General features: G+C 43.2%; 1 protein-coding gene across 1 annotated transcript in view; it reads right to left on the bottom strand.

Annotated features, from left to right (window-relative positions):
* Nucleotides 1-320: 320 nt before the first annotated feature.
* Nucleotides 321-17125, bottom strand: part of C12H9orf135 (chromosome 12 C9orf135 homolog) — a 166885-nt gene continuing 150080 nt past the window's right edge. The window contains exon 6 of the mRNA XM_032307507.1: nt 321-1016. Coding sequence (XP_032163398.1) covers nt 1011-1016 — 6 coding nt within the window. The 3' untranslated portion in view covers nt 321-1010. The remainder of the gene's footprint in view (nt 1017-17125) is intronic.

Below are 17125 nucleotides of genomic sequence, written 5' to 3' on the forward strand. Positions count from 1 at the left end.
GCCAACTCAGACCACCAGAGTGGCTTCTTACTAAATGAAAATACCACTGTTTTTCTAAATCTACTATGGAGAAGAAGCTCACCTCCCTGGAAGGCAGAAGAGGTTTCAGTCATTTTTTAAAAGATTTTGTTTATTCATTGAGAGAGAGAGAGAGAGAGAGAGAGAGTGCCTGCTCAAGCTGTGGATGGAGGGGTTGAGAGGGGCAGGAGGAGAGGGAGAGAAAAATCCCAAGCAGACTCCCCGCTGAGCACCACCCGAGCCAGATGCTGACCCAACTGCACCACCCAGACGCCCAGAATTTTGTGCTTCTCATCAAAATAGCTTGCACAACCACTCCGAAGATGTCTCTGTCTTAGTCCCTGGAACCTGGGGATATGTATTTTACATAGTGAAAGGGATTTTGCAGATGGGATTAAAGTGAGGCCCTTGAAATGAGGCCCTGCATTATCGAGGTGAACTAGAACGGTTGGGTTCTTAAAATCTGAGAAGCTTTCCCATCGGTGCTCAGAGGGAAGCATGACCACACAGGGGTCACAAAAGTGGAACCCGTTCATTGTTGGCTTTGAAGATCGAAGAAAGTGTCACGAGCCAAGAAGGTGGCCTCTAGAAGGTGGTAATGGTAGAAAACAAAATAAAACAAAAACACATACTTTCCCCTGGAGACTCCAGAGAGGAACCCAGCCTTGTCAACACCATGTTAACCCAGTGACACCTGTGTTGGACTTCTGACCGCCCGACTATAAGATAATAAGTTGGTGCTTTTAAGCCACTAAGTTTGATGGCAATTTGTTACAGCAGCAATAGACAAAAGTGACATAAGAGTGAATTTGCAGAGTTTTGCAGAGAGATTTATAAAAGCTTGTGACGACGGTACCCACGTGGGTGAGGCGTGGCTATTTCCCGGGCTGTTCTCTGGCTTCTCTGGTGGCAAGTTTCCTCACCCACGGCCTCGTAACACTGGTATGTGGAGGGAACTCTTGGGTTTTTCTTGCATTTGGTCGGCACCCTCCTCAGTCCTGCGAAACCAAATACAGAGAAACAAGACAGAAATGAATTGAAAGCACACTCTTCCAAGGCTCCTGAGGGGCTGGATTTTGAAAGCAGTATTATCTCAATTCTCTCAACATTTAGTAAAGTCTTGCTTGAATACGCCACCCTTGTCACTGCTGAGCTTTGCGGTTTCAGGGCAGGCCTGTGGTTTGCATTTGAGAAAAAATACTAAAAACAGAGCCGGTCACCTGTACTCTACACAAAATATGGCAACAGGGGAAAAGGAAGGGGGATTCTTGAACAAAAGATCATGAGAGAGGCAAGAGTTAGGATCAGACTTTGGTCTTTGGAAGAGAGTCGCTGTCCTCAAGTTGCCCATGGAGCACCTCTTTGGCCTCCGTCATATAGAAACAATGTTCACACCTTAACACTTAAGGCTTTGGGGCTTTGAACTGGACTTTGAAAAAGCACATACTCCTCTTCCCAGAACTGTTTCTCTTTCTTAAGTTCAGCATTGAAAGTGATGGCTGCTTTATTCTGCCTCCTTAAAGCTACAGCGGGTAATTTTCTCGTGAGATGACATGGAAGGTTATTGGAAGCAAACAATACATTGCACTTGTGAGAGGTGTGACCCTAGTTGTGAGGGTCAGCCTGTCTGATCAGACCAACCACTGTATAGCCAATTGCTTCCATATTTCCTGGAAAATCCCGAGGAGTGGTTTACAGTAGAATATACCTTCCTGAACCAATGCATGTACAGTGGACACCCACTACATGGTCAAGGCCATGGAGCTCTACACAGTCTCCTGACACCGTGGCAATAGTTGGTTGGTCTGAGAGTGAGCAGTTCACCCAGATTGGTAGGTCAGAGTCTCTTTTCTAAGAATTTTATTTTGTTAAGTGGGTTCCACACCCAGCATGGATCCCAAGGATCCCATGGATCTCTCAAACTCGCAACAGAGATTAAGACCTGACCTGAGATTGACAGTGGGACACTTAACCAACTGAGCCACCCAGGTGCCCCATTTTTCTAAGAATTTTAGAACTGGAGAAAGAGCAAAAGGGGGAATGGATGGCAGAGGACAACAGAGAGAGAGAAATGTTTCTGGAAAGTCACAATTGCAACAATTAAAACTCAAAATCTGTTGGAAAACTAACTTTTTTCCATCAGATGATGCTCCTGACTGTTTCCAACCGTGGTTCCCATCTGCTCCTCCTTAGCTGCATCCCTGACCTGGAGTACTCTTCTGCCCTTTTAATAAAATCTCCTTTTACTTATGTTGGTTTGAGTGGGGTCTGTTCACATACAAGCAGTGAATCCTGATACATAAGCCCCAGTGCTGTGGAGCGAGTATGCGATGTGACAACATGGCTTTTGGGGGGACATGGCCTCGGCAGCCCACTCTCTCACCTGCCACTGTCAGTGCCTCATTTCTGTCAGCAAATATGCAAGAAGTAACCAGAAAAGAAGGTTGCTTTTAAATGCCTCTTTTAAAATGTAAGAAGGAGGGTCAGAGATCCCCTTGCTGGTCTCCAAAATAGCTGTCTCTTAGAAGTAAACCAAGGAAACGATTGCTTAGTCACAAAACCAGCTACAGGCAGAGTAGGTGAAAGCAGAAACTGACGAGCGGGCTGAATGCCAGAAAGGGCTGCCAAAGGACCAGAATCCATGCGACAATGAAGTAGTGCATGGTGCCTTTGAAAATTAGAATATACGTGTTCTCCCTGCTCCCCAAACACATGGAATCTCTCTCTCTCCCTCTGTCTCTCTCTCTCTCTCTCTCTCTCTCTCACACACACACACACACACAAACACACTCCTCATTCACTCTTAATGTTGTTTGTCCTACTCCGTCAATTCATGGGGGAGAAGACAGACTCTCCTGAGATCACAGAATGATCACGTGGCAGAGAAATGGCTCTCAGACCCAATATGATACTAGATCTCACCTGAGCTAAGACAGGGCATAAAGCCACAATGTGCCTTGCTAACTGTTGGTTTCTGGCCCTGTCCCAGAGAGAACATAGAACACTCCCTGGGCATGGGCAGCAGCTCTCCTGTCTATCCTTGGCCAGCTCTCTTAAGCAACAAAAATGAACCCAAGGTGTTTAACCATCCTATCCATTCTCCTGCACAATTTCAAGATTCTGTTGTATTTCTAAAAAGAAAAAATTAAAGGAATGTAATTGTAGAAAAATGTGTCAGGAATATTTATTCTCTAGAGAAACTGAAGAGTATAGATCCCAAGTCTAAAATTATGTGTTCTTTACTACACACACAGGAAAAGATTTATGAGCCAAGGGAATATAACAGCAGATTTGACATTTATGAGAAAATATTCAAAATTGAAATGGTATAGGTCAAACCATGTGAAAACACCGATACCTTCCCTCCATGAGGCTTACAAGTGTGGGATCTGGAGTCCAGTGGAACTCACTTGAGCTGTCCTACTTACTAGCTGTGCACAATCCCTTAGGCTCTCTGGGTCCCAGTTTCAACATGTGTAGGGTGGCAGTGGGGGAGCTGGTGTGGGGTTGGGGGAAATATCAGCCTCACCAGCTAGCTGCACCAGGGGCTCTAACAGGTGCCCTAGCAGGTGTAAGATACAACTGCCCGCCCCAGGAAAGGGCAAGGAGAAGCTTCAGGCATTGTAGGAACTGAAGGGTCCTTCTTTTCTTCTCTTTCCTCAGAGATTTTTTTAGTTGTTCTTTCCTATATTTAAGCTTAAAGAACTGCCCCAAGCCAAGAGGAATAGAAAGTCCTTACTCAGGGATCTTTGAAAGGGAAGATTAAGAAATCTATGCACGAGAGAGTTTCTTCAACCCAAACTTATCTGCAGTGTAGAACGTTTTCTCTCTTTCTCTTTTCTGGCATTCACAAAAATAAGAATAAGGACAATTTCACATTTGCCTCCCGAGACAAAACAAAACAAAAACCTTGTTCAGCTGTTCCTTGTTCAATCTAGATTTGCAGACTTGCCAGGGCTCCCAAAACCCGTGTTTGAATTCTTCCTCTCCCCTCCACCTCTGTCTTACCTAGCCTAACTCCACCTCTGCGAACGCCTGCCCCTCAAGATGATCATTCAGAACATGGCTTGTGGACGCTTCCAGAGGCTAAGTCAGCCCAGCCGGGCTTCGTGTAGACACATTCATCTAAGTGACCAGTGATTTCTGTCAGGAGGGAGGAGTCTCCTGTGCGTGTCTCCAGCCTTGTGTAATCTTCACAAGGATCTTCCACAGCGGTTAACATTTTACTCACTTTACAGATGAAGGACCTGTCCCAAAGTGAGTTGGAATAGCTTTCCCAAAGCCCCATGTCTGACTTCAGAACACCTCGAAGCCTGAGTAGTCCTTACAGAGAATAATTCACATTATGTCGTTCCTCTGCTAAAGACTTTCCAGGGTTTCACATCACACCTTGAGTAAAGTCCCAACTCCTCTTCACAATCTGCAGGACTTACCATGGTCTGGCCCCTGACTTCTCTAAACCAGTCTGGCATTGGCCATCAGGAATACTGACACAAATGGGCTAGTAGGAGCAGATCTGGATAATATATCAAGTAATGAAGTGTAATATTTGGAATGATTTTCTCCGCAGGGCAGAAATCACTTGTTTCTACTTTATCACTATGGGCCAGAATCATTTGCATTGCTATCAGTTTTCCACAACATAATTTCTATCCGTACAAAGGGATAAAATATCCATCAATACAATGGCTACCAAACATGTCATTCTATGTAATTAGCTAATCTCCAAAGGGTCTACGAGACCGTGCCCAGCACTCCACTGAAAGGACATTCAGTAATCTCTTGCGTATGTCCAAGACCTGGACAACTTTTCCTGACAATAACTTTGCTGTACCTTGGCTTTTCATGTAGTTGGGAGAAGATTAGTGTCAGGTCCTGCTTTCCTTGGAAGTGGTTCAGGCTAGAGGAACAAGATTGTACATTCTGCTGATTTGGGCAGAGATGACATTTTCCAAGTTCACAGCTCTGGATAATGCATGGTACACGATAGGCATTCGATAACCATTTGTGGAACATATGACTAAAGGAATACAGGGTTTAGGGGGCTTTGTATCCCAGCTGTGTGTCATTTACCGGCTGGGTGACTTTGGTCAACTTAATTATCAGAGTCTCAGTTTCCACACTTTTGAGATGGAAAAAGTTAACACCAACTTGGCAGGGTTTTTGTAAAGATTCAAAAGTGTTTGGGGCGCCTGGGTGGCTCAGTGGGTTAAGCCACTATCTTCGGCTCAGGTCATGATCTCAGGGTCCTGGGATCGAGCCCCACATCGGGGTCTCTGCTCTGCAGGGAGCCTGCTTCTTCCTCTCTCTCTCTCTGCCTGCCTTTCTGCCTGCTTGTGATCTCTGTTTGTCAAATAAATAAATAAAATCTTAAAAAAAAAAAAAAAGTGTTTATGAAGTACCACACAGAGTGTCTAGTATATGGTAGCCCTTCAGGATACAACAGTTATTGTTTTAAAAGTGGGTGATCACTTCCTCTACCCATAAAGAAACCACATATCACTTGCAAAAATCTAGTGGACAAATTTTCAGCCATGAGTTCTTCCTTGTTATTATCCTAATATTCAAAATCACACTCAAAGACAGAAAACCAAATCAGCAAATTCTTACCATCAAAAGAATCAACTATTTAAGAAAAAAAAAAAACAAAACTTTGCAGTGGAGAATATACAAAAGCAGACATCGTCAGTCCCGACAAACGTCAACCCATGAGTAATTCTCTCCCACCCACTTTTCCCTTCCACGTTATTTTAAAGCAAATCCTAGACTAAAATTATGGAGGAGGAAAACTTTTCTTCACTTAGTTTTAATGGCTGGGGGACTTGTAAATGAAGTTGACAAATGACAGCTTAACAGGAGAGAAGGCATATCAACCTATTTTATTTTTATGTGCACAGAGACATCACAGGAGAATACCCAAAGGAGTGGCGAGCTTTGGAGACTTAATGTACCATCTTAATAGAGGGGGAGGGGAAGGGCCACAGAGAGACACTTCTGGGAGAACAAGTGACTCCTTAGAAGTTGTTGGGGGGGCATTTATGGAAACATGATGACTTTCTGGAAAGATAAATGGGTCTTTGAGGAATAGATGGGCGATAGTTCATGTCAATGTCCATCCAGGTACAGAGTCAATTTCTCCTCTCCTAGAAGAGATGGTTAGATTTGCTCCCAGGGAGGGGACCTATGACATTGCTATGTCATCGGGGACCTATGACATTGGGAAGGCATTGCTTTTAGACAGGTGGGATTTCAAGAACTCAGATGCCTCTAACTGGAAATAATTCTCATGCCAAAGTGGCATATGTTGGGATGGCGTGTCCTCAACCCCGTATCATCCATCCACAGATGAAATCAGCATTTTTGAAAGCAGCTCTGTATGTAAAAGAGACACTCGGAGGGCAAAATTGTCCAAAAGAGAACTGGAGGTGGGGGCACCTTCAGGAGATGCACTCCAATATCAGAAAATGCAATTCACGGTAAGCAATGGGTTTCGGAACAGGCTACCCCAAAACATGCATCTTGGCATCTTGGATGTTGTAAGCTGAAAGAGGCTGAGAAAACAGTGGGAATGTGTAGGTCTCTCTGACCTTCCCCCTCCACTCTTCCCGAAGCAGGTCAGAAGACCTTGTGTGAGAGGTGCCCTCCCCACACCCAGAGGAAAGGAGCACCCTTATCTCTGAGACAGAGACAGAGGGGCACAGAGAGGAATCTGAATGAACAGGTCTATCTAACCTTCCCCTAGTTTACTAGAGCTACCTCACACTCCCTAACCTATCATATCTCTCCAGGACTGTGCCCTGGCCTTTAAACCCAGCTTAGAAATACTCAGTTTTAACCATTTCTTTTAGGTCTTCATTTCCTTATGAGGCCCCCTGTGTCATGTAAAACTTAAGTTAAGTGCATTTGTCTGCTTTTCTCCTGCTAATCTGTCTTTGTCAGTTTAATTTTCAGACCCAGCCAGGAACCTTAATAGGGTTGAGGAAAACTTTTTCCTTCCCTACATAAGCCTGGGAGTCTAGCGAGACATGATTTATATCAAGCTCCAGCAATCAATTAAGTGTTTTTTTCTGGTCATTTAACTGGAAGATAGATCTAAGTCTGACAGGCCACTTTTATCTTCTTCCTAATTCTTCCTGGAGACTGGCCTTTTCCAGAAAGTATCATCTGAGTGGGGGCAGGGGCCTCCTCCAAAGGAGGTGCATTTGGAAGGTATTCCAGCCTAGGCTCCAGAGTAAAAGAAATGCAAATTCAATTGAAGAGAAGCTAATGATTCCTCTAGTGTTGCTGCTAAGGAAAGGAAGTAGACTCAGAGACTGGTGTCTCCCAGCAGTACCTTTTTTGGGGAGAGATGAGAGATGAGAGAAGTGAAATCCTGGGGGGAGTGATGTAGAAACCACCTTTTAGGAAACTGGGGGAGCCAGGGCAGTCAGGAGGTGCTGAGCCCACAAGCTCAATATAATCTTGAAAAATAAGAACCAAGAAGGTGTAAGAGGCAAATATAAATTAAAAATAAGAGGCTTAATTCTTCCGGCTGAAAATCAGGGAAGAGGCTGACCCCTCCTCCCCACTGTTTACTTTCAGATTTTCTTTCTTTATCCTTTCAAACATATGTAAATCTTTTTAATGGTTAAATAAGGCTCTTGCCAGTCTAGCAATTCAGGAGAATCTCCTCAAGGACTGGACAGCCAACTCTCTGGAATGTAATCATTAAGAAAAAATAAGGACCCTTCCCCCATTTCAAAGGAAATTAGAAAATACCATGGGACCTGGGAAAAGATGGATTTAACTTGTCTCCTAACTGCAAATTGCAAAACCTGTCTGACGTAGTCATTACATAATATATGAAACAACAAGATTTCCCCGCCTTGGCAATCCTTCAGTGGGTTGCCAGTGACACACATCACATTCTGGCTTAATGCTGGTTTGATATTAAAATAGTCGCCTTCCTGTACCCCTGGGGATAAAAATATATTATATGTTTATAAAAAATAAAAATTAAAAAAAAATAAAATAAAATAGTTGCCTTTCTCTTCCACCTTTGTGTAGAGGTTTTCTGGTTGGGAGGGTTTTGTTTCTAATTATAGTTTCCCAACAGTTACTTAAAACTCAAAGAACAAGGTGACCTTGGGGTTCAAGTGCTTTTTCAAAGGCCAGGGAAATGGGAACAATTAGCTCAGACTTCTACTGGAAAGTAAAAACAAGAGCTGCAAGGGATGAAAATAGCATGGTTGTTAAATTAACATATTTTGGTCTTCAATACCCTTAGGTTCAGCACCTAGTTTTATCACTTACTAGCTAGGCAAGTTACATTCTCTGAATCTCTGCTTTCCCCTGTAATAGCAGCATAAATAGCATCTGCCATAGAGAGATCTCATGAGGGTAAGGTCATTTAATCAGAGCACTCAGTCCGCGCCTTCCCTATGGGTGCATTCACTCATTCTTAACCATTCCTTTTTGTTTTGGGTTTTTTTTGTTGTTTTTTTTTTTAAGATTTATTTATTTATTTGACAGAGAGAGACACCATGAGAAAAGAAACACAAGCAAGGGGAGTGGGAGAGGAAGAGGTAGGCTCCCCAACTGAGCACAGAGCCCAATGCAGGGCTCAATTCCAGGACCCTGGGATCATAACCTGAGCCGAAGGCAGAGGCTTAAGGACCGAGCCGCCCAGGTGCCCTTAGCTATTCCTAATGTATAATCTTAGCTTTTTGTAATAAGTTGTAAATGTTATTATAAAAATCCAAATTACATTCAAGTGAGCACTGAACTACCTTTATTCATTTATTTATGTATTTATGTATTTATTTATTTGAGAGAGAACGAGAGTGTGTGTGCGCTTGTGCGCACGAGTTGGGGGGAGGGGCAGAGGGAGAGGGATGAAGAGAATCCCAGTAGTCTCCACGCTCAGTGCAGAGCCCAACAGCTGGATCTCATGACCCTGAGATCATGACCCAAGATGAAATCAAGAGTCAGATGCTTTACTGACTGAGCCACCCAGAGGCTCCACACCAAACTACCTTTAGAAAAAATAGCTGTTGAACTGTAACCCAGTGATTTATACTTTGTTCCAAGATTCCCTGCTCTGCAACAAATCACAAAGTGCTGTGGTGAACATAGCGGGAGAGATTAAGGTGAGATGCGGAGGGCTACGGACTGGGATTTTGACAGAATCATTTTTGGAGCTTTTTTTTTTTTTTTTTAACCTGATTGAATCCCCACATGGCAGCAGTAGGAAAATAACCATTGTCGTGAAATTTGCACACATGCACACACATACACACACACACACACACACGTCAATCACACACAACCAGTGTGCAAGTGACAATGGGCTCAGGGTTATTATATCCCTATATATCCCCCTGTCAGGGGGGAGAAAAGTCTCTTCCTTCAACCAGTCCAGTTTCTAACTATGGCCTATCTTACGAAAGAAGATTAACATAAAGAAATTTATTATCACATATATGTCTCATACACATAGGAGAAATTCAGGGATGAGTCAACTCAAAGAGGTGGCTAAAACTTGAGCTTAAAGGGGTGCCTGGTGGCTAAAACTTGAGCTTAAAGGGGTTCAGTGGGTTAAGCCTCTGCCTTGGGCTCAGGTCATGATCTCAGGGTCCTGGGATTGAGCCCCGCATCCGCTCTGCTTGGTGGGGAGCCTGCTTCCCCCTCTCTCTCTCTCTCTGCCTGCGTCTCTGCCTACTTGTGATCTCTCTCACTCTGTCAAATAAATAAATAGAATAAAACAAAAACAAAAACAAACCTTGAACTTAAATACCATCTTCGGCTGAAACAAAGGAAGAGGGATGTTGGGGAAGGCAGTTAGGGCAAATGACCAGGTGAAGTACAGTAAACAAGCTAAGTTTTGTTATGCAGATTTAAGATTTGTTATACAGATTTTAAGTGCCTTCTACATTAATAAGAGTCTCTTAGGATTTAGAGTCCTCTTTCTCTTCCTGGTACAGAGAAGGAGACACCCTTACAAATGGATTTTCCTTTATAAATGTAAACATCCCTTACAAAAGGGTAACTATTCTGTTTTCAGAGCCTCTCCAGTGTCGGCAATCCTTATGCCAAAGAGGTATATTTAAGGTGGCATATTCTGGTCTCCTAAACCTACTTTTCCATAATCATCTGACAGATGGCAGTCACACTCTGATTGAGGACTCTGGTGTGGTGAGTAACATTCCCTGGGACCATCTCCATTAGTAAGGATGAACTTCTAGCTGTGGGATGTTTCCAGCGTCCGGAGACGTTTCTGTGCCACTCATAAATACAACTGATATTCCTAATAATTTCTGAAGTAATAGGTTGGGTTTGTTTGTTTGTTTTCATGAAAAAACAGACTTATTTCTCAGAGCTCTCTCCTAAGTGCTCCAAAGTCAGTATTGGAAAATGTTGACTATGGAGCCATAGAAACCTCACTAGGAAGTCAGAGCACCTGGTGAAATGCTCAGCACATTTGTCAGAGCTCCCGAGAGTTGATGAAAGAAACTTCATGCTCTGGTGGGTTTCTTCATCATCAAGAAACCCCCTTACAAAGCTGTCTTTGTAAGGAGGCCATAGCTCTGGGACTGAGACTGTCAGGCCAACTTCCAGGCTCAAAAGTAAGTGAGTCCCAAGCCTGACCCCAGCTGGAAAAGTAGAATGTGCTAGAGGAAAAATCTGGGAGAAAGAAAAAAGGCAACTCAGTAAATTGCCTGCCACATAAAACACAGATAGTTTTAGAGATAAGGAGGAAGTGTAGTTTCTCAGATCTAGAAATAGTGTTTTCAAGTATGTTCATCATAAGGAATCTGTTCCAAAGTTGGAGGTCTGATCCTCCACTCCCAAGAATTCTGCAGGGAACGTATGTGCACAGATGCCACACACATCTGCTCTGAACTAAATTAACATGTTCAGTGGCAGAATGAAATTTTAAGGCCTCAAAAATAGCACTGGTGGATAAGCGAGCTATTCAAAGGGGAATTTTTAAATGCCTGGGGTTGGAATTCTAAACTGCAGGCTAAAAGAGGATCCAGTGCTTACTACATGTCTCTGTCTGTGGTGAGCAATGAATCTTAATGGAATTCAGTTTGAGGATCAGGAGCTACAAGTAATTCTGTATGTCCCTTTAGCCAGACTCAAAAATAATCATCATTTTAGTCACATATGATGCAACTGATATAAAAGCACTTCATTGAGAGATACATCTGTAGAGCCTCGTGTTAAAAAATAACTAAAGAGGGTGCCTGGGTGACTCAGTGGGTTAAGCCTCTGCCTTCCGCTCAGGTCATGATCTCAGGGTCCTGGGATCCAGCCCTGCATTGGGCTCTCTGCTCAGCGGGGAGCCTGCTTCCCCGCGCCCCCTGCCTCTCCGCCTACTTATGATCTCTGTCAGATAAATAAATAAAATCTTTTAAAAAAAATAACTAAAGAAGACAATTTAGGTGATACAAACAAAATTCATTTAACCCTTTATGAAGTGGACAGTCCTTTCAGAGAACTGCAAAATGGGGCAGAAGGCAACAAGATTCCAAAAATAAACAATAAAGAACAAGGAAGAGAGAAACAGAAAACATCTGATTGGCTACAGCCACATGGTCAACCTTATTTGGGGGAAGAAGACCCAAAATTGGTTTGGTGTTTGGGGATTGGCTGATTGAAAACACTACATTTCTGCTCAAACAGAGCATTTATAGGGACACAAAAATTACCCACATTTTGGTTTGCTAACACGGCACCCTCTGAAGGAGTGGCTCCATCTGGGGTCTAATATTGATTTTAAATCTAGGTAAGTGACCTTCCTATGACTGGATTTGAAGATATTTTATAATTGGTGGCAAATTTTACAAACTATAACCTAGAGTTATTTATACTTGTGACATATTTTTTGTGTTTTCTTCGCAACAGAATACAAATATTTAAATCCTAATGAGCACGAAGTGGCCTTTTCTATATTCTGGGCAGGTGCCTAACCACCACGTCCATTATAAAATGTCCAAGTGCTAATTCTTCTTGCTGATTTTCAGGTGTTTTTTCTGATGGGTATGATGACATGAACCCAAAGAGCACAAAACTCACTCTGTTAGAGGGGCCAGGGCTTTGTAGACTTTCTCAAAAGGCCACAGAGGGAGGAGTAGTAACAAACCAACAACAGTGAGAATGTTGGTGCTGGCATTTAGGTTGCTATTCAAGGGGATTATTATTATTATTAAAATCCAGCTCTCACCCTGCTTTCCTTTAATCATATTGATGCTTTTTCTTTTACTTAGTGAAAAGAGTTTCCACTGGATTTTTCCATAAATCATCCCGTAGGCTTTTAGCCTTTCATGAAATCTTTTGAACATGGGAATGGTGAGTTTTGCTCTGCAGGCTCCTCGGTAGAGACTAATAAAATTTCAAAGATGTGTACCATTCATTCTATTTATTTGGAGCCACAGGACCCTTTCCTTTATAAGTATTTTGGCCTTTAGTATTTTGCTCAGAGTACAAGGCATCACTGTTTAATAAGCATTTGAAACTATTACTTTATATTATTGGCTTTTAAATGCCAGAAAGACGACAGACACACTTACAAGGAATTACTAAAGCAATAATTCGGTGTCAGTTTATACCAGTATCCATAAATGTCTAGTGTCATGTTTTTGCAGATTATAATTTCATTTGAGTCCTACTTGATTATGACTATTGAGTTTGAGGAAATTCCAGGCAAAGGGGAAAATACAAGCAAGGAGTTAGCAGCAAAGTCCATTGGAGGAATAGAAAGCTGTCCAGTTTGGCTACAGCAGACAGGAGATATAGGACGGTTGCAACAAGAGATAAGGCTGGAAGGAAATTCTCAGAGGATAATTCGAGAGTTGAAAATCAGACTGAGATATCTGTACCTGATTCTGAGGGCAATAAGCACATGCTGAATATTTTAAAGCATGGAACTTGCATGATTCTAGCCAGACTTCAGAAAGATTAATAGACCAGTGGCTGCAGAAGAGAAGGGAATTAGCAGAGGGGAGAGTATTGGAGCCAGGACTGGATTCAGGGGCCCTGTTAAAGCCATTAGAACAGGGGCGCCTGGGTGGCTCAGTGGGTTAAGCTTCTGCCTTTGGCTCAGGTCACATGGCTCTCTGCTCAGCAGGTAGCCTGCTTCCTGGACCACGCCCCCCCCCCCCACCACCGACCCTGCGGCCGCCTCCATGCCCGCCTGCCGCCTGCCTCTCTGCCTATTGTGATCTCTGTCAAATAAATAAATAGAATCTTAAAAAAAAAAAAAAAGCCATTATAACATTTCTACTTGGATGCCCTCAGCTCTCGTAAACCCAAGATCACCAAGAGAGAACTCACCAGTTTTCCCACCAAGTATGCTTCCCCCTTCGTCTTCTCCATCTGAATAAATGGTGCCACCACCCACCAGTCAGAAACTGGAAGTCGCATTTGACTTCTCCCCTTTTTCTACCCCCACACGCGATCTGTCAAGAAGGCCTGACATCCCTACACCCAAAGGACATCTCTTATCCAACGACTCCTCTCCATGTTCCCTACCACAACCTGGGTCTAGGGCACCATGACTCTTCACCGTGACAACGGCAACAACATCCTGAAGGGTGTCCCTCTGCTCACATGCTGCCAATGGTGCCCAGAGAGATCTGCTCCAAGTGTAAGTCAGTATCACTCTGCTGCTTACAGTGGTCATCTGTGCATTCAGAATAAAACCCAAACTTTTATCTTAGCCTAAAGTGGCCTGTCCTTTCTGTCCTCTGCATCACCCTCAGATTTAATCTCTCTCCTCCTCTTACTCATGATGCGTTAGGCTTCCTTGTCACCCGCTCTTTCAAGGCTCCTTCTCACCTCAGATTCTTTTTGGTTTCTCAGTACTGGTAATGTAACTCTGAAAACAAAGGCTAGCGGAGAGCAGGAGGTCTCATTCCTACACCGTGACTCCCCCCACCCCCCACAAGGATATCTCGCTCATTAAATCTATAAATAGCTTTTCAACAGCCACATGTACAGATTTTTGTTTTGCAGTTGCACCAGCTATTGTAGACATTGACTGTAATAAAGAGGGTCCTCTTGTGGAGAGCCTCCAAATGGAAGACTCTCCTGGCTCATTTCCTCCCCTTTGTCTCTTTGGTGACATCTGGTAGACACAAGGTGATAGTGGGAAGCCAAGGGAGGGGTGAGATTTCTGCTGGAAGGTTTGCCCTGAGGCTGCATGGACTCGTCCCACCCCAACTCCAACACTGTTCCCTTTGGCAAGTCAGTTTCTCTAAAGAGCACTTGGTTCATGCAGGTGTGCCAGACTTCTATGACTTTATGTTATTGGAAAAGAATATAGGCCCCTAGACACGTATATGTCTCCCAAATCACATCCTCAACTAAACCCATCCTTAAGATTTTTGAATATATATATTCAAAATATTTTCTGTACATATATGCATCAGTTAGTGATAAAAAACTATCCCCAAACTTTGTGCTTTGTGGCTTAAAAAAAATAAAATAAATATATATTTATTTATATAGCATTTATATATATATTTATATATATAAGCAGGGAGCCTGCTTCCCCACCTTCCCCCCCACCAAGGGATTCTATAGGTCAGGACTCTGAAGTTCTAGGGCATAATGAGAATGGCTTGTCCAGCTTCACAATATCTTGGGCTCAGCTGGTTGGTCAGGAAGACCCTCTGACTTGATGTTGGATAGTGAAACCATCTGAAAGTTCATCCACTCACACTTGGGAGCCTGAGATTACTTAAGAATTAGAACTGCTGACTGGAGTGCTCCAATGTTAGGCCTGAGTTTTCACGTCCGAGAGAACACCAAGGAGCCAAGCACCGATGCGATCACACGAGGGTTTATTTGACTAGCTTAAGCTTGGGCCCAAGTATACCTGGCACAGCGGAGTAGGGACTTGGACCCCAAACCAGATTACAGTCAGAGTTTTTAAAGGCAGATTAGGGGTGGACTAGGCGGTGGGTGAGGACAAAGGGGATTATGGATGATGTTAGTCTCCAAGGATTTTTGGAAGCAAGGTCTCCAGGACCTTGAGGGGCTAGCTATTGTTGGGAGAAAGGTTATTTATTATCAGTAGTAAAAATCTTCTCATGAGACCCTTTAGATGTATATCAGCGGGCCATATGCTTGGGAATGATTCTCTACACTATCTTGGAGGTTTAGAGATAAAGTATCCTAAAGGAATTGTTAAAGTCGACTTATAGGATCCTGGTCAGACCTGTCGGGTAGGGGGTCGGTCAGGCTAAGATTGTCCTTAGCAAAACCTCAAGGTGAGGGTAGTTAAGTCGGTAGAGGAGAGCCACTCTGCCTGTTTCAAGGGCTTGTCAGTAGGTAAGGAATTTTAATGATTTTCTTCTGCCCCTGTGTCCCACTTCACCATTTGCTTGGTGGTGGTGGGGAAGCAGGCTAAGATGATAGGAACAAAGATGGAGCCGTATACCAGCAGAAGGAAAAGCATCTGCACACCAAGGTTCCCTGGTGGGTGGGACAACAATGCTCTAGAGGTAAGGAAAAGCCTACTGGCTAGATACACACACACACACACACACACACACACACACACACACAATGTGAGGGAGAGGGAGAGAGAGAGAGAGGAATCCCAGTTAAGAGATCAGATACCACATGTCCTTACAGCCCAGCTTTAAATTTGTGTTTGTGTTTTACCTTTAGAACAAAGAGAAGTCACTAGAGTCTTAACTGTGAGGCTAAGGATTAGGGATTAGGACTCCAATGTCTTTCTTTCTGAGGGAGACACAGTTCAACTCATGACAGATGCCAACAGCCTTCCACTGCTGCTAGTCCCCTGGTGCGCCACCACCTCCGGTAGGTTATCTTGACTTTTCTCATACTTACGTAAATCATCCCTTCATGAAATTCTCTTAGGTTCGATGCTTCAGTGTGTCAGGGTTGCCCTGGGACCCTGACTCCTACAGCCGTTTTGAGAGCTATTTAGTAGATAAACTAAACAGGGCTTGGTGATGGGTTGCTTGGGTGAGGAGTGGAAGTGAGGTAACAGGTCAGATGTAATCCCCAAGTTTCTGTCTGGTGTAATTGGTGGGTGTAGTGCCTTTCACTGAGATTAGGCATGCACAGAAAGACCACTGCAAAGGAGATAATGATATGTCTTGAGATATATAAAGAATGTTTGAGCCATACGCACACACATACACAAATCCTGAATGTCTGTGCATTACAGAGTTTATGTGACATACAAAAGTCAGTATGGACTCAAGTTCTGCCACTTGCTGGTTGGGCTACATAGGACCAAAGATTTCATCTTTGTCCTAATTATCTGCAGAATGGACATCACAATACCTGCCTTACAGGGTTGCTGTGAGGACGGAGGAGTTGAGCCACAGAAAGCACTTAGAAAAGTGTCTGACATTTACTAAGGGAGTAATAAATGCCAGTAGTAGCCAGTATTACTTGTACACGCTTACTTTCCATCTGGAGAAAGTATCACCAGCAATAAAGGTCTTGAAATGATCCACCTGAACATGGTCTAATTCCTATTTTCCACTGCAAATTTAAAACTATTTTAAATGCAGTGCAGGATGGAAATAAAGTTGCTAGCAGGCTCATACTCTTAAAGCTTTCTCTTTTCTACTTAGTTTTGGATTCGGTAAGCCCATTTAGAACAGTTTCTAACCTTGATGCTGGGTATCAGTTAGAGATGTGGATGCATTTCAAAGCAATGTAGATATTTTAGGATGTAAAGAGGGCTTTGAGAAATTATGTCGTCTGACCTCTAATTTTCAGATGAGGAAATGAAGACCTGAGAGGGTAAATGACTCATCTCAGGCCACACAACTACAGGCAGAGCTGGGGCAGGAATCCAATCCCCATGACTCAGACGCTGGCCTTTTCATGTCCAACATGGCAGCCTCCAGCAAAACAGTCCGGAAAAATGCTTATTGCATGGAGTTTTAAATTTATATAATGAACACAACCTCTCTCTAAAAGAAAATACAAGTTGAAATGAGGAATGAGGGACCGAAGTAAGAGTTCAAACTATTACTGTTTTGCTTTGTTTTTATAAATCCATGGAAACCGTTCCTTCTGAAAAACAGACGAATAATTTAACTGGCATTTTAAACTTTCATAAATGTATGTTTTT

This window comes from Mustela erminea, chromosome 12 (genome assembly GCF_009829155.1).
Source record: "Mustela erminea isolate mMusErm1 chromosome 12, mMusErm1.Pri, whole genome shotgun sequence".
Lineage (NCBI taxonomy): Eukaryota > Metazoa > Chordata > Mammalia > Carnivora > Mustelidae > Mustela > Mustela erminea.